General features: G+C 32.6%; 3 protein-coding genes and 1 pseudogene across 3 annotated transcripts; 3 read left to right on the forward strand and 1 right to left on the reverse strand.

Annotated features, from left to right (window-relative positions):
• Positions 1–438: 438 nt before the first annotated feature.
• On the forward strand, positions 439–3,526 carry LOC133030010 (senescence-associated carboxylesterase 101). The gene is made up of 4 exons (XM_061102187.1): positions 439–753; positions 885–1,236; positions 1,883–2,428; positions 2,510–3,526. The coding sequence occupies exons 1-4, from the start codon at positions 740–742 to the stop codon at positions 3,326–3,328; spliced, it is 1,731 nt and encodes a 576-aa protein (XP_060958170.1). The 5' UTR covers positions 439–739; the 3' UTR covers positions 3,329–3,526.
• A 3,699-nt stretch (positions 3,527–7,225) lies between these two features.
• LOC115699599 (peroxidase 31) lies at positions 7,226–8,846 on the forward strand. Its single transcript, XM_030627088.2, has one exon. The coding sequence runs from the start codon at positions 7,554–7,556 to the stop codon at positions 8,553–8,555; it is 1,002 nt and encodes a 333-aa protein (XP_030482948.1). The 5' UTR covers positions 7,226–7,553; the 3' UTR covers positions 8,556–8,846.
• A 4,185-nt stretch (positions 8,847–13,031) lies between these two features.
• Positions 13,032–15,751, reverse strand: LOC133030011 (U-box domain-containing protein 40-like). The gene has a single exon (XM_061102188.1). It carries the CDS (start codon positions 15,153–15,155, stop codon positions 13,323–13,325), a length of 1,833 nt encoding a protein of 610 aa, XP_060958171.1. The 5' UTR covers positions 15,156–15,751; the 3' UTR covers positions 13,032–13,322.
• Positions 15,752–24,395: 8,644 nt separating this feature from the next.
• Positions 24,396–24,521, forward strand: LOC133030672 (5S ribosomal RNA; annotated as a pseudogene).
• The last annotated feature ends 3,332 nt before the right edge of the window (positions 24,522–27,853 follow it).

Consider the following 27,853-nt stretch of genomic DNA (forward strand, 5'->3'; position numbering starts at 1 on the left):
TCTAAAAACAGAAAAAAAAAAATCTTTGTGTGGTCATGGACATTATAATTCGTGAAATCTAATTTAATAAATTAGGCTAATTAGTAATTTTTCCCCCAAACTTTGATATATACTAAATTATGTCTCTTGAACTTTTTTGGCCGTTAAAAATTCCCTCTGAACTATTGAGATTGTTAAATTTAAGGACTTTTGTCTAATTTCATTCAATTTTACTGTTTTAGGTACTAAATCATGCTCCCCAGACTTTGATATCTACCAAATCTAGATAAAAGTCTTTAAATTTAACAATCTTAATAGTTCAGGGGAAATTTTTAACTGACAAAAAAGTTCAAAGGGCATGATTTAGTACATGTCAAAGTTTGGGAGAAAAAAATTACTAATTATTAGGCATATTATTAGGCATATTAACATTGCATTAGTACCCCATAATGTATTGTTTTAAAAATAATGAAAATTGAGAAATTTATTCTAGTACTTCTTTGCTTGTTTCCGAAGGAGAAAAAATGGAAAAAGCTTTGAAGAATTATCAATTTTGCAAGAGCCAGAGCCTTAAAGGCTATTAAATGTATTTACATTAGAAGATTCCTCTATAGTTTGAACGTTGACTGACTTAATCAATGGCTTCCTTAATGATGAATTATTGGCTCAACTCATTCTTTATTCCATACACACCAATAATCACACAATTTATCTATCTAGCTTTGTTTCTAGGCAGAGCTCAAAAGGGTCAGACTTAAAGATGAATCAGTGTCTGTAAGAATCTTTTACTGCCCAATTCGGTTTGTTTTAATGTTTTTCTCATGGGATTTGTTCACAATTAAGTTGAGAACATAAAAATTCTTACTTTTCATTTTTTGGGGTATTAACTATTGATTGATTTCCAGATTTAGCAGTGGTTCAGAAATGGCAAATCTGGTGGTGGGTTCTGATTTCCCCCAACAATCTTGGAAGAAGATTATGGAGCTTTCCAATGGAATTTCTTCATCGTTTCAGGGTCTCAAATTCGAAAAATACCAAGTGGGAAAGTTTACCATTATAGCTTTTGCTACTTCACCATCTTTTGCCAAGGAAAAGCTTCAACAAGGCTCAAATTTGGTTCCATCTTCATCACCAACAGTCAAGGAAAGTTTTGATCTTTTTGAATCTCTTACTCAGAAAACACATTTCTCCATTAATGAAGCTGCCATTACTCTCTTCAACCAGTACCTTAAGGAACTTTCTCAACTCAAAAATAAGGTACCTTTTCCACTTGCCCCACTTCCTTTGAATTTTACTTCTTTTTTTATGATCAAGAACTAGCACGATCATGAAAAATATCACTGGTTTATAATTTGTTGATTTTTTTGCTGTTGGAAAAGTGATAGTTTATTTTCATGTAATGTAGTGTGTTTTGCCAAATTAGACATAAACAAAAGGGTAAATAGTTGGTTAAGTAGCTAAATCTAACGATCTTTTTAGCAACATAATAAGTATTCGATGTTTATAAAATTGTAATTTTTCTTCAATTTTATCAGTACAACTCCATTTTGAATTTGTTAAAACAAGATTTGAAAGAAGCTTATACTACATGTTTATGTCCAAATCTAACAATTTAGAATCTGGGTCTTAGAGGAAAATTATAATTTTATAAATATTTGGTACTTACGCCTCTAAAAAATTTATTGAGTTGATGCCATTTATGAAATCAAAAGTTTGAGTATTTATGCCGCTATTTACTCTAAATATAAATAAAAATAGTGAATCTATTGAACCATATTCTGTGAGCTCCTGCTGTGCCTGGTACATTTTGTGGTTTTCACCCACCTCTTGATTGTTTTCAATTGACATGTGATAAGATAACTGGTTTGGCTTTAGCTTCTTAACTTTCATACTCCAAATACAGATTGACCCTTCCATGCCACTAATTGTCACTGGCTGCTCTCTGGGAGGCTCAATCGCCTCGCTCTTCACCTTGTTGCTGTTAGAAAGCGGTATCTTTACAAAGGATCGGGACAAGCGCAAACTACTTTGTATCACTTTTGGATCACCCCTTATTGGGGACAGTTTCCTGCAAAACACACTGGCTAAATTCTCATGGAATTCTTACTTCCTGCATTTGGTCTCAGACAAAGATCCCGTGCCTAGGATCTTCAAAGACCTGAAACCATTTGGTACATTTCTTTTGTGTTCTGAATCAGGGTGTTCATGTTTTGAGGATCCCGAAACCATTTCACATTTGTTGGTGGAAACTGCGCCCTCACAGGAGGCTGCAAATCGAAATCCTTTTCAAGAAATGCAGCATTTGTTCGATTATGAGAAAATTTTAAACCGCCTTAGGAGTAAGGCCTTTTGCAAACTCAACTCTGATGCAGACTCAGCCTCAAATCCTTTCAAGGCAAGCATTATCACACAGCTCTCTGCCATAGGGATCACAACAACACAACCCCAGGTAACTAAACTAGTCCAATCATGTTTTTTTACAGTTGAAAAAATTGGATTCTGTTTCTGAACTGTTTTCTGTTTTTGACAGCATGATAATCAGCTGAAGATAGATGAGCTAGCTGAGAAGATGGAAAAACAGCAAAGAAAGTTCTTGATGGGAAGGAACAAGTCTTTGATTATGTTGAAGAAATTGCCTGCAATAAAAAAATATATGGCACAAATTGAATGGTACAAATATTGGGCTAAGGATAAAGAAATTGGATACTATGATAGCTACAAGAAAAAACTGTTCAAAGCTGATATGGATGTTGAAGAATTTCGCAAAAAACTTACAAACTATTGGATAGACATGGTTGAAGAAGAGGAGAAGAAACCCCATAAAGGATTGTTTGGTTCGAAACGATTCCTTTTCGCTGCAACAAATTACAGAAGAATGGTGGAACCACTTCATATCGCCAAGTACTACAAGAAGGATGGAAGAAACTATGAAGAGGAAGGAAGAGATAGACACCTCATCCTCTTGGAGCAATGGCAGAAGGGATCGAAGGAACAGAAAAATACCCCGAATGACAAGAAAAAGAAACTGATAAATGATAGTCTCACTGAAGATTCTTGCTTTTGGGCAAAGGTAGAGGAGTCTATCCTTATATGCAGACTCTTGAAGGAAACAGAATCATCAAGTGTTGAAGAGAAAAAATCTTGCAAAGAAAAGTTGAAGCTGTTTGAGGATTATGTATTTGATTTACTGAAAAACTATGCAGTTTCACCTGAGATATTCTTGAAAGGTAGTAGTTTTAGCCTTTGGTGGAAAGATTACAAGGAAGTTATGGGAAGGAACTATAACTCACCCCTCACTAACTTCATGAATACTCACAAGTATGAAGATTATGCCAAGGGAAATTTCTAAACTAGAAGTTAGCATGAAACTCAAAAATCACATTTTTTTGAGTCAAGTTATTCTTTTGATCATCTATTTTTCCAATGATCAATGAGCTGTAATTTTTAGTATGTTTACTGTTTTCTTGGTAAACAAATTTGCTCAATTATGTAAAATTTTCATTATTTAAGAGATTGAAATTAAAAAAAAAAAAGAAAGTATTAATGATATTAGAAATGGTAGACATGATTATAGAATGAGAGAAGAAAAACTACAAAGCTGTATTGTACCTTTTTGCTGCTACATATTATGATGATAATAGAGAATCAAAGATGAAGCAGAGTTGGAAGATTAGCAAAGAAAAGGTTTACTTAAAGGGCCAAGACTTTTTGTAATTACCCAACCAAGAGACTCTAGCCGGTATTGGAAGAAGCTTATCAAGCTAAGAGAGACTATGTCACACTCTATTCTCCAAGTTGTTGTTTACAATGGGAAACTTAAAAGTAAGTTGTACAACTCCTTACTTTGTAATGAGAAAATTGACAAGGCTAGAGTAGGGTGGTGTAGATTCTCAGTCCCAAACCCAAAACATAGGTTTATTCTTTGGCAAATGGTGAGCACCAACCTCATGACAAGGGACAAACTTCATCGACTTTATCTTCTTGCTTGTGTGGTTTTATTGTGTGGCCCATTAGTTTCTCGGGTTGGAAGGTTTAGATTGGAAGCTTTGGTTTGGGAATGCAGAAGCAGGTTATGGCTGCAGTTGTCTATAATATTTGGATTAATAGGAATCTTTGTGTTTTTGAGGACAAGTCTTACTCAGTTAGACATGTAAATGATTTGATTCATCATCATATTAAGGTTAAATTTGGTTGTATTGGTAAGAGGAAGTTGGCCACAAGAGACCAATAACAATTGTGGTGAATAACTTGTAATGTTTTTCCTCTCTAATTTGTAAATTCAGTAGATTTTCTTCCAATGCCGCACTTTTTTTAGTGAAATTTATAGCCGAAGTGCTAATTACGTCGCCATTTTTTTACAAATATTTAGCAGCATTACTCAAAATGCGCACTACAGTTTATCAACCATGAAGTTCCCAGCATAGAACAACTACTATATTTTATTAGTTCGATATTGTGAAATTGTTCGTGTCCGTGTCTTTTACGTTTATTGGTTTCACTAAAAATTTCCTACATGTACAAACATTTGCTGAACTTCAAAATTAGAACATTTTTAATGGAGATTGTTTATTAAAGTGGTCTTAATGTGGTTTAATTTTTAAGATCGATTTTATATAAAGTGTTACTCAATATGGATCATGATCACATGACATTGTTTTTTGTTTAGAAAAAATTATTTTTATCAAAAATAAAAATTATTAATTTAATGTGATATGGAATCATAGTAGATAATTTTTAGAGTTTAAAAATAAAAAAATAAATAAATAATATTTTAAATGTTACTAGGATAAGAGAAAAAATAATAAAAAAAAAAATTAAATGATATTTTTACTTTTAATAACTATAGATACTATCTCCTTAGAGATGCCAAAACATAGATTTGTGACATTTGTCTATTTCAAGTTTTCAACCGAATGATAATATATATAGTTTTTTTTTGTTAAAAGAAAAAAAAAAAGAGTGAAAAATCTCTTTCTTAAACCACCTGAGGTGACAGTCTTAAAAGAGAACCGAAAGTAGTGTAAAAATAGAGCCACATCTGATGTGAGTCCATTGTGTGGCCCAGCCCAGCCATGGCCAGCGACACAGACAGAGAGGGCTTGGTTCAGTAAGATCTTAGCTGTATTTATGACTTAAAACAGAGTGAGCTGTGTGTGAAATCTTGAATGAATGGTCCACCACTCCAATACATTACAAACCACATGCACTCATCCACCTAATCCCTTCCTTTTTTTTTTTTTTTTTTTTTTTTGAATTTTTCACCCTCTTTTTATCTATATGGTATGGTCCACAACTCCCAAAGCAATGCTGCTGCCAATGTTTGTCTTTCTCATAACAATTTCCTTTGTCTCTTATTACTTTTTTGTAAAAGGGAATTGGTTTAATGAAAAAGTAGTAAATAATTAAAAGATTTTGTATATATATATTAGAGATAGTGAATTGGGTATTCTTTAATTTTATTCACCGCCACCTGCTTTTGTGGGGGTGTGAAGCCGCGTACATAATATTATTATTAATATTAATTAATGAATGAAAGTGTTAAGAGTATATATATTAGCAAATTTAAATGATGTGCATGATGCCTCATGTGGGTGACGAAATATGCGCTCAACTCCATCTAACCATTCTATAATGCAAAATCATGATCATACTTATTTATTAACAAATAAAATATATATACTATTATGGTGTATATTTTTGGAAATTCTAATGTAGTTGAGTCATAAATTTCCTAGGACCCACTTAGTTTAGGAACTAAAAATTTCTCATTTAAAATTATACATTTTTTTTTAATTGATGTTGAAAAATATCATATTTTTTTTTTCTAAATAAAAATTTAATAATATTTTCTTCCTATGACACACTAAGTTTTAGGATCGATCCTAGAGATAGATTGCGTTATGGTTGTACAAGTTTTATGGAACTCCATTGTTATGATTTATTTATTTAGTTGTGTTATTCAAGATAGTAAAGTTTTACTTCAAGAATTGAGTAATGTTTAAGTTTTTTTTATCATCAATTAATAGGGTCACTCGTAATTTTACTAGAATCTCTATTTTTATGGTCGTTGTTTCAATTTAAAATTTATTACAACTGATTTGTTACTTGTAAGAGATTTAAGATTTGATATTAAATTATATTTAAAAAAATAATCTAAAAAGACATAAACAACATCAAACACCACTACAAAAATGTCATGTTATTAGTTATCATATGCCAAATAACAATGCTCATAAATTATATAAATATCTTTGAGATCCTTAAATGAATCTCTCCTTTATAGACAAATAAACTAAGCTATTTAAATTCTAATTTTGACTCCAAACTAAATTACCACTAGAAAAGAGATTTACCATTCCCCTAAAAAAGAGAAGAGATTTACTATAGCCAACCGCGTGACATGCAATATAACAATCTGAACCCTTTTAACTTTTACGTTGACAGATGTAGAATTCTCCATAATCAATCACTATACCTTTCAAACGACGACGTTTAGTTATTTATAAATTCTCTTGGTTAACGTGTCACATTTCTGATGAGTGATGATACATTGATACCCCAAATGTAACCCCACGCGCCACGCATTCCACTCGCTACCTCGAACGTTCAGCTTATTAAGTAAAAGAATAAAACCAAAAAAATAAAAGCAACACAAAATTGAATGAAACGACGACGTAAAGCTCTTAATTAATTAGGGCTGTACAAAAAAATTTGTAAACAGCCTAAACCGAATAACCCACCCAAACCGAACCGAAAAAACCGATAAAAATTACAAACCGAAATAACCCGAAAAAATTACAAACCGCCCAATCTGTTAATTGGGCGGGTTGAAAATAGGTCCAACCCGCCAAATTAAACCGACCAACCCGATTTTGCACTTTTTTTTTTTTTTTAAACTTTTTAGTTTTTATTATATATAATATAAATGATTAAATATATAATAATATAAAGTTATATACTTAATTATTAGTTTTAAAGTCATATATATGGTATTGTATTTTGGTTGAATGTGATATTTTTAATTTATTTTTAAAATTTTTGTTAATTTTGACTTTAAAACTTTTAAAAAAAAAAAAAAATTTGGTCGGTTTGGGCGGGTTAACCCGACCAAATCGCCAAAACCGTTGGTCGATTTATAGAATTTTTTTTTTTAATTGGGCGGGTTGCACTTAAATTTTAGCAACCAAAACTTTAGATTGGGTTAGAAAATATATAGGATAAACTGCCCAAACCGACCTTTTACAGCACTATAATTAATAAATAAATAAACAACTAATTAGTCAACAAAATTCTGACTTAATGGGACACGAACCTAAAAACCTGTTTAATAAAATAAATAAATCAATCCACGCGCCATGAGATTAAAGTGAGGCCTTATCTCCAAACAACACGCTTCCCGTGATTGGAGGAAAATAAGAAAGAGTTTCCCCACTCTCACTTTCTCTCTCTAAAATTTACCAATCTCTCTCTCTATCTCTCTATAATCACAACCCACTCATTCTCTCTCTAAAAATACTCTGTCTTCTCTTTCAGTGAAAGCTGAGGAGTTGAGCTAAGCTTTCTTTCTCTCAACAATGGCGGCTTCACTGCTCCACCTTATCACCATCATTCTCGTTACTTCTTTAGCTCTTCCAAGCTCGCAAGCTCAGTCCAGGTCCACCAAGCTATACCCAAACTACTACCGAAGAACCTGCCCTAGATTCGAGCAAATCATCCAAGACACAGTCACCAACAAACAGATCTCCAGTCCATCCACTGCCGCTGCCTCTCTCCGGCTCTTCTTCCACGATTGCCTCCTCAACGGTTGCGACGCCTCCATTCTCATTTCATCTACGCCCTTCAATACCGCCGAGCGCGACGCCGATATCAATCTCTCTCTTCCCGGTGATGCATTCGACGTTGTCGTTCGGGCCAAGACCGCACTCGAGCTAGCTTGCCCTAACACCGTCTCTTGCGCTGATATCCTCGCCGTTGCGACACGTGACCTCGTTACTATGCTCGGCGGGCCTCATTACAACGTTCTCCTCGGCCGAAGAGACGGTCGTGTATCTAGGGCTTCCGATGTTGATGGTCACCTCCCTCGAACGACCGATTCGATGTCGCGAATCATTCAATTGTTTGAATCCCGAGGTTTCTCTGTACAGGAAATGGTGGCATTGAGCGGTGCTCATACGATTGGGTTTTCGCATTGCAAAGAATTTAGTAGTGGGATCTACAACTACAGCAAAACTGCGTCGACTGATCCCCAATACAACCCTAGATTCGCTTCTGGGTTGCAAAAAGCTTGTGCCGATTACAAGAAGAACCCTACTCTCTCTGTATTCAACGATATTATGACCCCAAACAAGTTCGACAACATGTATTACCAGAACATACAAAAGGGACTAGGGCTTCTGAAAACGGATCACGGACTCCACAGTGATCCAAGAACAAGGCCTTTCGTTGATTTGTACGGGAAAAACCAAGAAAGGTTTTTTCAGGATTTTGTTCGAGCAATGGAGAAGCTTAGCATTCTTGGAGTGAAGACCGGAAGTAAAGACGGAGATATTAGGCGAAGGTGTGATCAATTCAATTAAATTTGAGTGAGTTAATCTATAAAATTAGTGCTTTGATCAAGTTCATTAATCAATTAATTAATTTATATAAAGAAAAAGTTATTGTTGTTGGTATTGATTCATGGGCTATTCGAGTAAAGAGGGAAAGTTTCTCTGTTTATGTGCATCTTCTTGTTGAGGATCATATATCATATTTCATCTGTATACATAAAATGGTTTTGTATCAAGAAGATATATATATTCACTTTATATTAAGAGCTTAAAAGTTTATACAATAATGATATTGAAAATGAGTGAAGAGTGTCATAAAAATTGTGTCACCTTTTTTAACTTGTTGTTGTTACTTAATAACCCTTTTATTTTTGGGGGCTACTTTTTCAAGTGGACTAAAAAAGTTGTGAGCTTTGTTTTAATTACAGATTGGGTTTAGGGCAGAGTGTGTTTTGTGTTTGTAGCAACCCAATAATAGGTTGAGCTTTGTTATAATTTTTTCGTTTCGTTTAGATAAAATTAAGCTTTTTTACGAAGTTGAGTACATGAGACTTGAATTTTGTCTCCTATTTTGTTATGTTCGAGAACTTGTTTAGTGAGCAATTAATAATTTAATTTGAAGACTTGGGTTTGATGATTTTTCAGCTTTGTGCATGTGCCAGCCAGCCCGCGGCATACGTTATCTTTTGCATAATTCTTTTATGTCATTTTATTAACATTTTTTTTTGGTAAAAACAACACCTGTGGGTGGGGGCTACAGTGAAAAAAAACCATTACCTGAAGAAAACAAAGGACCTGAGTCATCTGACAGTCATTATAAATTTTATGTGTAGATTTTATTCATGAATGCTCTTGGAATGATTCTATTGTGAGTGAACAACATCATAAGATAGAATGAGTGAGTGAATGGTTTTTAGGACAAACTTTGTTATGGTATTTCTGTAAAGATGATGATTCAGTTTGATTGGATTAAATTGGATGTTTGTCGTTTTTGGGTAAAAGCCAGAATGTGTTTTGAATATTTTTGGGTTGGGCTTTTTTGGTTTATAAAGCTGGATATCACATGTGTGGGCCATTCCTAGTATTGAAACTGAATCCACCCTTTGTCCTTGTCCATTAATGAATGGGATAGTGATGTTTGAAAGTCTCGTTTTTGGAGGATAGGATCTTCTCTACTTGTTAGCTTTCGTTTTGTTTTTTACCCTTGTTTAGTAATAGTATCTTTTTAAAAAGTTTAAAGTTCTGTACCATTTTTATTTTATTTATTTTTCCCACCAATACATGTATCAATATTTCAATGTTAAATTCGAAATAAATAAAAAGTGAATGGGCCATTTTCACATTTTGTTGAGACTCAATTTTTTCATTTACAAACAAGGCCCATAGCGTCAGTCTTGTAAACTGAAGGTCTGTAGAAGAATCCACTAAAGTTAGAGGAAATTATACTTTATACCCTTTTTATATTGTCCTCTTTTATTTTTACCTTCTTTTTTAAAATTTATCATTTTTACCTTTTTTTTTAAACATTGTACTAATTTTGCCCATGTCACTTCAAGATACTCTCCATGTGATTCTCTTATGTAAGGGTATTTTGGGTACAATACATATAAAAAAGAGGTATGTTTCAAATAAATATAAAATTAGAGGTAAATTTGATTAATTGATGAATAAAAGAGGCATTTTTCAACTTACCCCCTAAAGTTAACTTATTGGTGAGGGACGGATGGAAAAGAGGGAAAGGTCATGGGTTCGAACTTAAGATCTTTAAAATATTAATTGATTGTAGAATACCACTACAGACTACACTCAAAAAAAAAAAAAGAATATTCTCATTTACAAGTTTTCAGATTTTAGAGAAGACTTCTCATAAATCTTCTAAGTGATATCTATAGGGTTTGAGGAGTAACTAGTAAGAAAGAGAATGGAAAACATTGCTAGGAAAATTGATATTGTGCGTTTGATGCAATGTTGATTATTTTTTTCCTTATTTGATCCAATCCAATTAGTAATTAGATTTAAAAAAATCATCATCTGATCACTTTAAAATTCGATCTAATCCAATCTAATTAGTAATTGGATTTAAAATTTATGATTATTGTCTTGTTCTTATTTGAATGACCACTTAATATGATACTATAGTGATTGATTGTTATTTTAAAATTGTTATTCACCTAATAGTTTAGGGTTGTAAATTGTTGGTAATGATTCTATGAATATTGATTATGTCAAAATAATTTTTAATTGTGATAAAGCATGTGACCTAAATTAAATAGGTTACTTAGGCTTGTTAATTTATTACCTAGAATAATCTAAAGTATAATTTGAGCTAAATTTAACTTAATAGAGGAGTCAAATGTTCAATGCATTAAGAATAAATTATACTCTATCTATTCAAATTATAAGTTAATTTAACATATTATACTTCATCTATTCAAGAGGTCCAACACTATAACTATAAGAAAGAAAAATTAACATAACATATACTAGTCGACTTTCTTAGTATTTTTTTAAATTATTTGCTCACCATTGTCTTCTCAACATAAAGTAGTAACATTAAATAAAAACTTACACTTTGTTAAATAACTAATTTTTTACTAATCTATTTTTTCAATAATTAAAAAAACTAAAACTTTACAATAACTCATATATATTTAAAAAAGAAAAAAGAAAAAACTTAACCTAAAAAGAAAAATCTAATATAAACCAAAAGAAAAATTTCTGATGAACTTTTAGAACTTTTAACTTAATTTACTTTTTCTCAATATTCCTTTTTGTTAAATATTTGTAATTTATATCCTTCCTTTAATCACTTTGATCAAAACCAAACACACACACTTCTCCTAATTGACAACAAGAGCTTACCATTTTAGAAGCATGTCCTCAAAAATCAAATTCCACCTTTGATCTCCCAACCCAACCATCCATCCATTCTCCTCACAACCTCATACAATAATTTTTTTTTTTTTTTTAAATTATGCAACTGTCCAGAACTAGTCTAGACCTCGAATTCATAGGTTTGATATAGTTATATTTTCAGTTCTCTGTGTATAAATAATGATTGCTCCAATGATTATTTGTCATAAATCATAATATGAATAATGACAAGGAATAGTCCTACACTGTAACCTTGCTTTCCACCTGGCCATCTTCTTCTTAGAGCAAAGGCATTTCTAATGATCCTCTCTATATTTTATTTAAAATTTAATTAAAATAGCTAAAATATTAAATAAAAAGTTATTTTATTATTCTTACTCTAACATATTTTCTATTTTAATTAGTATTTTATTGTGTTTTAATAATATTTTATAATTTAAATTTATTAAATATAAATTAACTTATTGGAACGATGAAAAATGTAATAGTATTTTTATTAAAAAATTTAAGCATAAAAATAAAAAGCTCATTACATATTTTCTATTAGAGAGAGTTATTTTTTTCATAGTATGACCTTATTTTTTTAAAACTCATTCTTCATTTTAGTTAAAGAATATATTTAGAGAACATGATTAGAGATACTTTTTGTAATTAAACAAGAGGAGTGCCAATACTAATAAGTCCTATTATCGTAAAACATTCTCTTATTCCAAACTCTCCTTATAGACTAAATTGAGATTATTTGTGATATTAAGATGGGAGAAGAGGTGTATGGCAGTTTTAGCTACAAATAAATGTATTCAATCTAATAATAACTGATCGATTTAATGATAACTGACTAATAAATATTGGATATTTAATTATGATCGGATCATATTAAATGTTATTTTTGAATATCTAATTGGATTGGATGTTAGATGGGGTATCCAAAAATCCAATAAACATCCTTCGAAACTAGGGAGGTTTTTATGATTGTATTAGACCTCCTGTTGCTTATGAATGATGATGACAGTTAAGGGTACCTCATCAAACCGCTCAAACTGTCTGCACTGCACCATATAAAAATGCAGTTTGAAATTCTTTGAGGTGCAGTCGCGGTTTGAATTTTTTCTAAACCACGATGTGTGGTGCAGTTTTGAATTGTTAATATGTGGTTCAAATCCCACCGCACATTATAAAAATACTAATTTTTATATTTATGAGAAATTTAAATTTGTTTTTTTCATATTTATTTTCAAGTCTTATGGTATTTTTGACAAGTGTTTCTCAAATTTTGTTATATTTATGATAGTTTAATTATTTGGTGATAGTTCAAATTGCAGAAACCGCAAAAATCACACCGCACCGCACTATTTTTTGCGGTGCGGTTTCTGTAATTTTTTAATTTCAGAGTGCGAGTGCAGTTTAAAAAATTAAAAAAACATACAAGTTAGTTTGAAAAAATTATCAAAAACTGCACCACCACCGCGAACACCCCTCATGACGGTCATTAATAAAACATGTCCTCATGAACTCTTCTTCTACTCTCAAAAAAAAAAAGAAAAAACATGATTAATTACTCCTCAGTTTCAATTTTCACACATTCAAATAAAAATCTTATGGCAAAACATTAATCTACACAACATAATCATATAAACAACATTCAATAATAGTCTCTCTTTTTATTATTAGAAAGATTAAATTATAATAATAATAATGTACCAATGATCATATAAACTCACTAAAACCCTCCTAAATTTACACTTTCAATTCTAAAAAAAAAAATAAACTCCTAATTTCAAACCCAAAAAAAAAAACTGTAAATTTCTCATCATAATTACAATCCCAACTCCCCAACAGAAAATTCTGGAGAAAAAAAAAAAAAAAAAACTAAACTAAAAACAGAAACTCAAAATAAATAAATAAATAAATAAATAACTGTACTCAAAACTCAGACGAGTTATGGTCGTTTCCGGCGCCGGCGTCGTCACCGATTAGAGTAAGAGAATGAGAATCAGAGTCAGAATCAAGCAAATTCTCCCAATCAACTTCTTCTTCCTCATTGTCACCTCTCCCTTTAATAATCTCCATTATCACCTTAGCCTTCTGTTTCGTTTTCTCACTCCCAATAATCTCCAACTTCCACAACACATCCGCCGCACCCGCCGCCGTAGCCAGCGCCTTGAATCTCAAACCGCCATAGCTAAGCAAGTAAAGCGCCGCCACGCAATTGTCCCTAACCGAACCCAAATTCCCACTTCTCAACATCTCAACGAAACAACCCACCGCGCCGGCATCCAACAACGCCACTCTCCCCTCCGTACAAGACCCTAAATTACAGATCAAGTGCAGAATCCGACTGGTCATGTGACCCGATTTCGCCATCTGGACGAGATTCGGTACAGCTCCGAGTTTCACCACCTTGGTTCGGTTGCTGTGAACCTGAGTCAGGTGGTAAAGAGCAAGAGCCGAGTCGTGACGAGTTCGTTCACTATCGGATCGGAGCAAGTGAAGCAATGGAGGTAAACCTCCTAATACTCCAATGGCGGTTTTGATATCGTCGTTTAGGGCTAAACTGAATATTGCTCCGACGGCGTGTTCTTGTGCTTCGATTGAACCCCCTTTCAAGACGTCGATTAAAGAGGGAACGATTCCTGACCGTAGGATCTTCATCTTATTGGTTTTATCCAAAGAAAGATTTAACAGAGCAGCGACTGAGTTCACCTGAATTCCAGTGTACCTCGAGATTATCAACGATTTTAGGGCTGAGAGCAATTGATAAGAACAGAGGTGAGCCCTTGATTCTTCTCTGGTTTTCGTGATCCTTCTCATTGTGATTAGAGCTTCTTCGACTTCGAATACTTGTGGGCTTTTAAGCTTACTTACTATTTCATCTTCTTCTTCAGGTGTTAGGGGAGGAAGGGTTAGGGTTTCGGTTTCTGATGATGATGATGAAGAAGAGTAACAACTCGGTCGAGTCGTTAGCGGAAATGGCGGAGATGGCAACGTCGTCATCGTTTCCACCAATTCCAACGATTTCGACTGAAAGTGAGTCGGCAGTCGAGTGACCTGGGTTTGGGTTTCGGGTACGGTTACTTGTACTAATTCCTTCTCTTCTATTTGAATCTCATCGGATTTCGACTGAAAGTGAGTCGGCCGTCGAGTCACCTGGGTTTGGGTTTCGGGTACGGTTACTTTTTCTATTTCCTTCTCTTCTATTTGAACCTGGGTTTGGGTTTCGGGTACGGTTGCTTGTACTAATTCCTTCTCTTCTATTTGAATCTCATCGGATTTCGGTTTTTGGGGCTGTGACGCCATTAATGTACGGACGAGATTTTCTGCAGAATCGGAATCCAGTGGTTTTGGAGGGTTGACAGAGTACTTCTGGCACCAACCGATAATGGTGGATTTCAAAGCGAGATTGGGGATTACAGAGGAGAAATCTGGTGTGGAAGAGTCTGGTAAAGTGGGAGTAAAGTCTAAAGCTTTACAGATTTCAACACAGGTACGTTCAAAACTGTGACCTGATGAAACAATAACTGGTTCAGCCATTAATGATCCAGTAATGGGACATATGAATTCAATTGGAGGTTGTTTATTTGATTCTGTTATTGTGGGAATTGTAGTTGATGATCTATGAAAAAACTTCCATTTACGTCTTGGATTATTACCACTCTGTTCCACACTCTTCTCTTTCTTCTTTTCTTTTCTTGATTTGCTTCGGTTTTCTTCTGTGTCATGTATAATCAACCTCACCAAACCTTCTTGAAACTCCATTGTTGATTCTCCTCCTTTGAAACAAACTCAAAACACCCTTTAATCTGGAATAGTGAAATTCAATAATGGGGGCTTAAAGTTCATAACTTTTTCACCAGATTCTTGGTGATGCTTGAAAAAGAAAATATGAAACGTTTGAATGTAAGTGAATTGGGATTCGCTTTGGGGGTTTTGAGGGCTTTGGTGTATGATTCGATTCTTTGCTTTGGAAAAATTAAGAAGTTCCAAAACTAAACTGCATGAGTTTCTCAACTCAGACGATTTATATATTTACTATATATCCTTCTTCAACTAGAAATATGTTTTTTCTTTTTTTTTTTTGAGAAAACTAGAAATATGTTTTGAATAGTATTTAAGAAAATTTCTCCTAATTAACCGGGATTTTTTACTTGGTTATTATCATTATTATTCTTCAGTGAGATATTTTTAAATTTTCGGTATTTACTAATTATTTTTGGCTTTTTACTCGTATACACTTCACATTATAAGAAAAAAGATATTTATCATTTTAATTTTTAACTTTAAAAAACATATTTTAATTCGGCTTGCATATTATAATCTAAATTAAAATCCTTCCCTTCTACTCTACAAAAAACTGCCTATTTGAAATATGATAATATCCTTTAATTCCTAAAAATTGCCCCAAAAAAAATATATATTATCAAAAAAATCTTGTTAAAAATAAAAAGAAGAATTATATTAAAAATCTCTATAATTTAACTTTATCAATTTTATATTAAATACATATGATTTTTTTTAATATAAATTACATTTAAATATTATATTAGATAAAAATAATTTTCTCAAAAAAAAAAAAAAAAAAAAAGATAAAAATAAATCAATTGACGTTCATTTAAATCTTTTGTAAAAAAAAAAACACGCATTTTAATCGTATGTATAATTTGAATAGGGAAATTTCATTTTTTGCCCTTAATAAAACCCCCAATATTAAAATTTAGACCCTCCACTAATTTGTACAAATTAATTCCATTGATTACATGAACTTCCTATTTTACCCTTTTATTAAAAAAAATAAAAATAAAATTGTTAAAAACTAAAAAAACTTTCCCCTCTCTCTTCCCTCTCTCTTCCTCTCTCTCTTCTCTCTCGTGCACCCCTCTCTCTCTCTAAAAAAAATTGAAAAAACTTCCCTCTCTCTTCCCTGTTGAATGTTTATTTCTCTGTGGGCGGTGGTAGAAAACCGGAGCACACCCCAATCACTCAAGAATCTTACACCATTATAATGGATAAATTGTGTTTTAAGCATTTTGTTAGATTTTATGTAGTTTGCTTTCGTTATATGTGTCGTATTTATTGAAACTGGTATTTTTTGGTTTGAAATGGTAGAGATCTTGCAGATCTAGTTTTCTGTCGAAATCTGGGTTTTCCAAATATTATCGACAGTTTATCGATAGAATATCGATGCTATGTCGATATCCTGCTAAGAAAGGTCAGGGATGACCATTATCGACATGTTGTCGACAGTTTGTCGATATCATATCGATTAAAAAGCAAATTAACCCTAAAATTGAAAGTAGTTTGACCAATAAAATTGTCTGTGTTGTTAATGTATATCGATGGGATGTCGTAGGTGTATCGATAGGATGTCGACACAATGAGAATAAAAAAAATTTGACCTAAAATGTCGATAATTTGTCGACGGTATATCGATAATTTATCGACAATGTGATTTAATTGCTAATTCTGTGTGATAATATCGACCTCATGTCGACATGATGTCGACATTGTGTCGACAATTTTGTTTGCTAAATAGGCGTGATCATACTTGGAATATCGATAGCATGTCGACAGTATGTCGATATGTTGGCGACAATGTGATGTAATTGCTTTCTGTGATTGCTAAGTGTGATATCGATTGATTGTCGACATCATGTCAATAGTGTGTCAACAATTTTGTGTCGACAAATTCTCAAATAAATTATGTATGTTAATTTGCTTTTTAATCGACATGATATCGACAAACTGTCGACAACATGTCGATAATGGTCATCCCTGACCTTTCTTAGCATGATATCGACATAGCATCGATATTCTATCGATAAACTGTCGATAACTTCTGGAAAACCCAGATTTCGAAAGAAAACTAGATCTGCCAGATATCTACCATTTCAAACCAAAAAATACTAGTTTCAACAAATACGACACATATAACGAACACAAACTACATAAAATCTAACAAAATGCTTAAAACACTACTTATCCATTATAATGGTGTAAGATTCTTGAGTGATTGGGGTGTGCTCCGGTTTTCTAACACTGCCCACCGAGAAATAAACATTTGATAGGGAAGAGAGAGAGGAAAGCTTTTTCAGTTTTTTCTAGAGAGAGAGAGGTGCACGAGAGGGAAGAGAGAGAGGAAGAGAGAGGGAAGAGAGAGGGAAGTTTTTTTAGTTTTTAACAATTTTCTTTTTTATTTTTTTAAGAAAAGGGTAAAGTGGGAAGTTCATGTAATCAATGGAATTAATTTGTACAAATTAGTGAAGAGTCTAAATTTTGATATTGGGGGTTTTATTAGGGGCAAAAAATGAAATTTCCCTTTGAATATTACTATTTACTAGAACTAATTGACTTGAGGGGTTTGTCAACTAATTGAAATTCTTTAGTATTAAACTTCGTAGTAGCTAGTTGTGTTAATTACAATTTAATATAACTGCACACTTTACAGCCTAAACTGATTTCAATCCGTGACTGAATAGAAAACTCTAAAAATGGGACAATATTTCTATGATTGATTTTTGCTTATCATTCTCTGATTGTAATATATATTTTTCTTTGATTGGTGACTTTATAGACAATACTAGCTGCTCTAGTTGCTTTATCCCACTATACCTGTCTTGATAATCAAAAGGAGGGTCCTTTCTCTTTTTCCATGAAAGATAATATATTTTGTTAGGAAGAAAAATTAGAAAAAAGAAAAAAAAAAGTCTTCATCACTTTGCATGAAGATGTTCCAAATTAAAATCACCAATAATAATAGCACTACCTCTTCATCATCGTTGGATACTTAATAGCTAAGTTTCTGTAGCATAATAGCATTGTTTGTGGTACTAACTTTATAAGTGTATTAGGCTGTATAAATCTCCTTTTCTTTTACCAAAGTGATATGATTCTTTTTTTCTTATCTCTGTTCATCACGTGTACCAAGCTATATAGATCTAACCATTTATCATTTTATCTTAAATCTAAAAAAGTTTTACATAATTCATTATCTTTCTAATTGCTGTGGTTACTGATAAATGGTAACTTTTGGTAACAGTACCATTTTTATTTTCTTGTAGAAAAAAATGATAATGAGTTTATAGATAGAAGTTGGGATTTAGACCACTTTTTTAGTCATAGTAACATAATAATGTTTTTGATTTTTTTAATTAACTAAATATTACCTTTAATCAGAATAAAAAATGACTTGTATATTGTTTAGATAAATTGTTACTAATTTAACTTTAGTTGTCACTAATAACACATTTAGTAATACAAAATTATAATTTTTGTGAATGAATACTCTCGCTATAGACTTTTAACCATATTAAGGATTTAATACTATTTCTTATAACAAGCTTTTTTATTATTATTATTTTTATCTTTAGCAACAAATTTTGTTAAAAGGTTTTTTTAGTGATAGCATTATAAATTTTTAGTAAATTTTTTTTGTAGTGTTAAGTTTTAGTAACAATTTTTATGTAGTGATAACAAATATTTGATGCTTCCAATTTAATTTACCAATTAACTTTTCACGTGAAATGCATGGCTTTATTTTGGCTTTTGTACTATGAAGCAGAAGAGATCTGATCTGACACCATGATTATTAGTTGTTTAATAAAAAGCCTGAATGGTTTGTGAGCAATTAATTGATTTGTGGCTGTGGTCTCATCTCATCTGATCTCACCTCTGCTAATAATACTGCTGCCACTTATGCATGTAGGCCCCCATTAACAGAGATTTTATTCTTTGGACGTCTATTACTATTAGCATACAAATATAAAGATCTTGGTGCTAATCTAGTGATGTCCTTCTCTTGATGTAATGCTTTGAAATAAACAATATATATGTATTGCTTTTTAAATCTTTTCACAAAAACCAGTTAGTGAAATTTAATATACGTATAAGTATTTAAAATTTTAAGTTTGCAAGCAACATAAATCTAATATATATTTTTAGCGGGATAAATGTTCAATATTTGTAAAACTGTAATTTTTCTCCAGTTTCATCAGTTTAAACTCTGTTTTGAATTTGTTTAAAGAACATTTAGAAATAACTGATACTACATATTTTTGTACCTAGATCCAATATTCTAAAATTTGAGCTTTGTATGTGTCCTCTGTAAGATACTATCATAATTTGTATTGACGAAATTAAAAACATTGAGTATTTATGTCACTAAAATAAATATTAAGTTTATGCCACTTATAAATTTAAAACTTTAAATACTTATGTTACTATTTACCTTTTAGTTTAATACAGAGTATTGCTACTGGGCACTAGTAGTGCCCAACACCTTTTAGAGATAGTGCTTTATGAATAATTAACGATATTCCTTAAAAATTACATTAAATTATATTTAACTTAATACTTAATTTCACCAATAATAATATAAGTGATAAACACCAATAATACTTTTTAACATTTATCTTTTATAATACTCACCTCTTTTTATTATTTATTTGCTTAGAATGGTCAAAGACAGTACTAATTTATGTAACCGTGTCTACTGTCTGTCTGGTCATTTTCATCCTTTTGAGTTGGGTGTCATAAAATCATTACCTTCAGTTTCTTACCAATAAATTACCATAACAAATATAAACCAATATTCAATAGAATGAGAGCATTGCATTTCCGGTACTTTTAGTTTCTTGAAAAAAAAAACTTGTATTATTTGGTTAGCTAATAATACAATTATTCTAAATTATTAACTATTGAAAAGTTATGGTAAGTTTAAGTTGATAGTAGTAGCTTAATAAAATATTGGTAAAGGTTACTTTTGGATTGTAATTGCATAATCTCTTCATCACTTTCAGCCTAAAGGGGTTGCTTTTGGGGCAACCATAATAAGTTAAAAAGTTTTCAAGGGTGATTTTTTTTTCAATACACATTGTATTTTGAAAAACTTCTTTGTTGGTTGGGCTGGAAAGCAATGTATATATTAATAAGAAAAAGTATTGTGAGTGAGAGGGGTTTTGGCAAGTATGTGGAGAAGGAATTGGATTCCCTTTAGGCCATTATTGGGGAAAGTTGTTTTAGGGGTGAGAAACAAGGAAACGCCTTGTTTTATTATTATGATGGGTCATTTATCATTAATTGATTTAAAGTCAATAAGTGTGTAACTGGGGTTATTAAAGCATAAAACATGTAGAAGCAACTTTTCATGATTATGCATTATTTTTGCAACTTAATACTACTATTTTTCCATTTTTTATTTTTTCAAACTAAACTAGTATTTTACCGCTTTTTATTTTCTAAATTCAAAACCAATTTATTAGTTTTGTCTCAAATGGTTTGGTTCGATTTGATTGGAACGAGGAACTATAGATTCAGATTATATTGTAAAAGGGTCTCAAAAATGTCAAGTGGAATGGAGAAAAAGGATGGACTAAGCATAAATTTGATGTAATTGAGATAGAGACCAAGGATTCAAGTTCAAGGCCATAACCACCCAACACTACACTTTAGGGATCTTGGTCCTGATATCGAAGAAGGCTCTGAATTTGTCATTGCGAAGAACAGTACCTCAAGTTTTGGGACAGAACAGTGTCATGGGGAGAAGGAAGATAATAGAATTTTGGAATCAGTTTATTTAGCGTACAAGCTTGGTTACAAGAGGCACTTAATTATGTGACAGCCTCTAATGCAGGTAAGTGGTTTAGCTTGTCCTGCTAATTTTTTTTAACTACTAAGGGGTTTTAATTAAGTTTAAGTTTTGATAGTAGTGTATTGTTAAAAACTAGGTACCTTTACTATCTTTGTGTGACTTGTTTTTCTGTTTAATTGCTGAATCATATATATATTTTAAAAAAATGCATGTAATTATACTTTTGATGGTTTTGTTTAATTTATAATCTTATATTTTAGTTACTTTTGTAAATTAATCATATAGATTTGGTTGTTGTTGTTATTATTATGACAAAAAAAAAAAAAATTGGCCATCAGTTGAAATGATGGTAATGTGAAATTTTAGTGTACAAAAATGTGTTAAGGTTATTTTTAGTATAAGTTTTGTTTCAGGTCATTTTTAAAGTTATTTTTCTTCTTTGTTATTATTTTTGAAATTTACTCTTGTGTTCTTTAGTTTAAAGTTTCGAAACTTGTAATGTATAAATTGGTCAAATTTTAAAAAACGGTGATCTATAAAATAGAAGAAATTTTACAAGAAAATAAAGCTAAAATTTCAAGCTTAAATTGGACCATGTTATGATCAGATTTTAGAAAAAGTCAAAACATAAAAATTTTAGATCTCTTTTTTATCTTTTCAACACATCTTGGATCAACTCATTTGGAGCTTGTATGTGAGAGTTATGCATATTTTACTGAGAAATGTTAAAGTAGGAACATTTTTGTCGCTGCTGATATTTGTGACCGCGGGGAACACGACTTATGGCCACGGCGAGATGGCTACAAAAAGCCTTGAATTCAACTTTCTACAGTCGCCGTGGCAAGGCTTATTGTGGCTGCAGTGCCGACTCCGTACGGGTCAAGGAGTACTTCGTTAATGAAAGGGGTCGCTTATAGGTGGATAGACATAATGGAACCCTAGAAACACAAGAAGGCTCTTGGAGCGAGCGTGGGCGATTCGTGACAATCCTCTGTCTAGTTTTCTTATTTTCTCTTAATTTCTTATGTTTTAATTGTGTCTAGTTTAATTATGGATTTAATTATGACCTAAACTCCCAATTTAAAGATTTGATGGATATTGTCTGAGATTATTCTATGGATTTATGATATCTGATTGTTCCTTCTTTCTTATTGTGTGATTTATTCATCTTTGTGCTTATTACATGTGTTTGATTGACCACCTTATGCATGATTTATGATCTCAATACAAAATTTAAAAAGTGAATATTGAGAATGCTCCAAATAAATAGATATAGGTTTTGATATGAAACAAGAGTATTTGCATAACTTATGTGACTTTTAGATTATTGCTTAATGTAAATTGTATGTTGTTCTATTTTAGGGATGCAGTAGTTGGCATGCAATTTAGGACCTTTATGATTTGAAAAAAGTTTATTAGGTTAATTTATAATCCAAGAATGAAGAATAGTTAAACTTAAGAAAATGTTGCCCAAAAAAAACAATAATTACTCAAAACTCCACGGAATTTACTACATTCCCACCTAAAAAATTACTCAATGCAGAGAGTACAATTCATATTCCTACCTAATAATTCGCCCCTTAAAAAATGGATTTACGAAGAAAAAAAAACAGGATGTTATAAAAATACTGAATTTTAGGTAAAAGTTTATAATTTTACAGTCACACGAATTTTTTTAAAAAAATAATGTCTTTTTATAAAATAACTGTAAAATAACAAAACAAAACAATTAAAACAACAGTGGAGCAACTAAAAAAATAACTGTGGAGCAATAGTGAAAACTTAACACAGTACACATGTATGAAACTTACACAGTATTTTTGAAAAAAATTCCGCCTTATAGTAAAAAAGTAAAAAAAAAATAAAAATTTTAATGTGGTGTAAAAAGCTAAAAAAAAAAAACCTAATAAACATCAAAAGAAAATATATTAGGTCTTTTATTTTTGGGCATTTTACAATTTTGTATACATTATTTTAATTAATTACAAAATATGTGTAAAAAAATTTATTATCATTTTCTCATACATTTTTATATATTATTAAAAAAAAAATTTCAATTTCTTTTATAATATATATATGGTAATAATTATTGATTATTATATATATGGTAATATTGTCTATGTTTATTTTTATGTTTACAATTATAATAAAAATCATACCAATAATATAAAACATTTTATATATGTGTTTATTTTATTTTCTATTAATTAAACATACTAATTTAATAAACAAAATAATAATATTCGCATAAGTTTATTATATCACTCTATGTGTGTTATGTTTATTTTTTAGTAATTTTTTAGAAAATAAATAATTTATATATATAAAAAAATTATTTATCTTTATCTTTTTCTTTGTTTATTGTGTCATGTTTATTTTTTCTAATTAAATAATTTTTGGAGTTTATAAAGTTATATTTGTTTATTTATTTTTTGATGTAAGAATTATACTTCAATAGAAAATTCGTTCACTAATTCATTAGAAAATAATCAATATATAAAAACAATAGAAAAAAAAATATACTTATTTTAGTATAGTATAAATTGTCTATGTCTATTTTTATGTTTACAATTATAATAAACATACTAATAATATAAAATACATTGTATATATATATATTTATTTTGTTTTCTATTTATTAAACATACTAATTTAATAAACAAAATAATAATATTCAGATATGTTTATTATATCACTCTATGTGTCATGTTTATTTTTAGTAATTTTAAGTATTGATTTATATTTATATACATTAATGTTTATAATTTTGCTATTGTATTTTATTAAAAAAAATCTTATTAAATTATAATAATTCATACTAAAATAGATAATAAACATTTATCTTTTAATAAAAAAAAATTAACTTGTTTATTTTTATAAAACTGTTTAATTAATTTTACGAAATTGTTTATTTTGAGTTTTAATAAACATAGTTATTATTTAATGATTAAAATGTATGGTTTCATGTAATAAGTTTTCAAAATTTAAAATAATTTTTTTTTTTGTATATTTTTTGTAATTATGTTGTTTTTATTGTACATTTATAAAAAAAAAACTCTTTATTTTTTTGGGCCACTTGCAGTATGCTTGCACACCTTTATACCTAGTCAAATATAAATACAGTAGAACCTCTATCCAAGAATACACTTGGGACCAATTATTAATTTTACATAAATAAATTTACAAAATACATGTATATATTTTATTAAGATGTAATTATTCTTATATAGAGGTATACTTTGTTAATACGAGACTTAAAAAATGTATAACTAATTACAATTTAGAGGTTATTCTTATTTATAACTGGCCCAAATCGGGACTTGATTTTTTTATAACAAATTAGAGGTTATTCTTGAATAGAGTATTCTTAAATAGAGGTTCTACTGTATTAGTTTCTAATTATGTAATTGTAAGTTTGTAACATGTCAAATTAAAGTAACAAATGCACCGGATCCCATCAGAACTCCGTAGTTAAGCGTGCTTGGGCGAGAGTAGTACTAGGATGGGTGACCTCCTGGGAAGTCCTCGTGTTGCACCCCTAAATTTTTTGTTTTTAAGGAGAGAAGGTCTTCTATTTTCTCTCTAGAGTCGACCGCCCTTCTCTTCTTCCTGAGTCTCCTTCTTCCTGAGTCAGCCTGGTTTTGCTTGCCTACCTTCGTGTCATCCCTGTCCCCCCTTTTTTCTGAGTTTTGTTTCTTTGCTTTTTCTTTCAGGAGTTTTTGTGTGTCCCTTTGGCTACTGTGTGCGTGTGGGGTCTTGAGTGTTAGTTTTAAGTTTTCCCTTGATAAGTTGCCTCTAGGAGTTTGTTAATTTCTGTTAAGTGTTAGGTAAGTTTGGGTTGGTGAGTGTCCATTTGTCCCTGCTGCAGTTCATTTATTGCTCTGTTTCTTGGACCTTTTGTCCCCTGTCTGCTGATCATTATGGAGTCATTTACTGCCGCCAGTTCTCCTCTTAAGGGTAAGAATTTTTCATGCCTTGAAACATCTATCAAACTCTCTCCGTGTCCCTCCTCGGTTCGAGCTTTAGCTGCTTCTTCGCTGTATGGGAAAGTTATTGCTCCCATGTCCGTGGATATCCCCACCGTGCTCGAATTTGTGGCGAAAACTTGGAAAAGACCGGTGAGTGTTATTGTATTGGAAGATGACTTGAAGACATCCAATGTGTTCAAGTTTGGATTTGATAACATAGAAGATAGAAACTGGGCTATCTCTAACGGCCCCTGGTGTATCCGAGGGTACACTCTTGCTCTGCAAGATTGGTCTCCGAGAGTGGATGGCCCGATTTTATTTAACTCTCTTAGAGTTTGGGTCCAAGTTCATAATCTTCCTCATGAATTTTACTCCAAAGACAATGGGCTTCTTCTTGGGGGGCTGGTGGGGAAAGTGCTGAATCTAGAAATGGTTGAGGACAAGCCAGCCACCTGGTCTACGTTCTTCAAGATTTTAGTTGATCTTGACATTAACAAACCTTTGGTCTCTGGATGTTTTTTCGACCTGAATAGTGGTGTCAAACAGTGGTTACAAATGAAGTATGAAAAGATTGGTATTTTCTGCTATAACTGTGGTCGTCTAGGCCATCAACGCCGAGGATGCTCTTTGTCGTCGCCGGTGACGGTGTCGAAAGGTGATGGAATTCCGTTTCCAATGTTCGGACCGTGGCTTTCAACGTCCTCGGCCTACCATGATGTTTTCTCTGGGCCGGTCTACGGTGGATCAAGCTCTGCCTCTGTGGTGTTATCGGGCAAAAATGGTGGTGCTTTTAGACCGGCATTGGATTCTCCGGCCATGGTTGAGGGCCGGTCCAAAGGGATCCCTGCTCTGGATCGTCGTCCGAGAAACACCTTGAGAATGACCTCTCGTGCAGCAGCCGTACCTGGGAAGGCTCCTCGACTGATGTGGCATCCTAAGCCTTCAGATGTGAACCGTGAAACAAGCTTACCTGTTTATGGTAATGGTGATAGGTCTGATGCTCTGGGTAATAAGAAAGATGGTCTGGCATTAACTAGTTTGGGAGAAGGCGTGGGAAGTGGGAAATTTAAACATAATATAAAAGTCAATTTGAACAAAAGGGCCGTTGGTTTGTCTGTTTTGGATGTTGGGCCTCTCCCTATTGGGCCGAATGAGGTGTTAAATGAAAAAGAAATGGATGGTGTGGAGGGTGGGCCCCGCGGGCATTTAAATCATTTAGATGGGCCAAATTCTGATTGTGTTCAATTTTCTAGTGGTGGGCCGGTGCTGAGAGAATATCTTAATTCTCATGATGGGCCTATGGGGAACCCGAACTTCACTATTTTACCCAATTTAAGTGGGCCGGCGCTCATGGATAAGGCTATGGGAGATCAAAGTGGGCCGAACTCTTCCAATCTTTTGGTTGAATATGTGAAGCAACCTCCCATTAATGAAGAACAAGCTTTATCTCAATTCTTCAAAGCTCAAGAGGATTTAATGAAAGATTTGAAGCATTTTGGCAAGTTGGATTTATATGAGATTCGCAAGATAGGTGGGGATATAGGTGTCCCGGCCTCCTCTGAAGTTAATGAGAGGACAACACCTTTCAAGAAAAGGAAATTTGAATCATCTGCTTCTCTCTGCTCAAGGCCTCACAAAATTCATCGCAAGTACCCGGGTGTCGTCCGTGATTTTCCATGGGATACAAAGCAAAAAGAGAATGGCTCTGACCAAGCATTTGAAGAGCCTTCAGAAGATAGTTCCAACTCCCCGAGCCACTCTGGTATTTTGAAGAATCCTCTGATTGGCTCTTTTGTGATCGATGACGCTGTGTCGAGTGGGTCTGCTTACTCTCACACCCCTGTGGAGGAGAATGTGGAATCTCCTCCACAGGAGCCATGAGAGGCATCGCTTGGAACTGTAGAGGGTTAGGGCAGACCTCTACAGTTCGGGAATTGAAGTCCCTCATCCGGTCTCGATCTCCTGATTTTCTCTTTTTGACCGAGCTCAAAGTGGATGCCAATCCTCTGGTACGTATTCTTAAGTCCCTTCATTTTTATTATAATGTTTGTGTTCCTGCTAAGGGTAGTGCGGGTGGTATTATCTTGGCTTGGAAAGTTGGGTTTATTTTTGAATGTATTTCGTGCACTTGTAATCATATCTCGGGGATTGTGTATTCGGATCCCCCTACCCATCCTTGGCTCCTTTCGTGTGTTTATGGTCCCCCCTATTTGCATGCTAAGAAAAAATTCTGGTCTGAGTTCTTAAACCTGGGAGATAGATTCGGGGGGCCCTGGCTTATTTTAGGAGATACAAATTTTGTTCTTAATGCCTCAGAAAGGGAAGGTTCTTCTGGCCGAGATCCTTTCATTCCAGTCATATCTAATCTTATGAATGCTCGAGGCCTCATAAATATGCCGATCCAAGGGGACAACTTGACCTGGGACAATCATCGCTCCGGACGGCATCATGTGAAATCTGCTTTAGACAAGGGATTAGTGAATGGAGCTTGGCTCAGCTTATTTCCCAGGGCTATCTTATGTTCGTCCCAGACTTGCAATTCTGACCATAGACCCTTATGCCTTCTGTCGAATGGTCTGGCCACCAAGTTTAGAAGGTGCTTTAGGTTTGAAGAAAGTTGGACGCGCGACTCTAGAAGTAATCTGGTAGTGGATAGTGCCTGGAACTCTATCAATCATGCCTGGGCACCGGCAAGAATCTTCAAAAAAGTAGGTGCTACACGAGTGGCGCTTCTGAACTGGAATCGAACCCAATTTGGCAAACTTGATGTGACCATTAAGGAACTCGAAGATAAGCTCAACTCTCTTCAGAGTCTTCCGGCGGGATCTAGAAATTGGAAGCAGGAATGTCAAGTTCGTCGGGAACTCAACGAATCAAGGGAAAGGAAAGCAATCTATTGGAAG

This window comes from Cannabis sativa, chromosome 8 (genome assembly GCF_029168945.1).
Source record: "Cannabis sativa cultivar Pink pepper isolate KNU-18-1 chromosome 8, ASM2916894v1, whole genome shotgun sequence".
Taxonomy (NCBI): Eukaryota; Viridiplantae; Streptophyta; class Magnoliopsida; order Rosales; family Cannabaceae; genus Cannabis; species Cannabis sativa.

Bases quoted from the DNA above. Each gene is read 5' to 3' on its own strand.
- LOC133030011 (XM_061102188.1), bottom strand. From the start codon at position 15,155: ATGGAGTTTCAAGAAGGTTTGGTGAGGTTGATTATACATGACACAGAA.
- LOC115699599 (XM_030627088.2), top strand. From the start codon at position 7,554: ATGGCGGCTTCACTGCTCCACCTTATCACCATCATTCTCGTTACTTCT.
- LOC133030010 (XM_061102187.1), top strand. The intron at 1,237-1,882 runs GTACCTTTTCCA...CTCCAAATACAG, and splicing joins TTTCTCAACTCAAAAATAAG to ATTGACCCTTCCATGCCACT. The intron at 2,429-2,509 runs GTAACTAAACTA...TGTTTTTGACAG, and splicing joins TCACAACAACACAACCCCAG to CATGATAATCAGCTGAAGAT.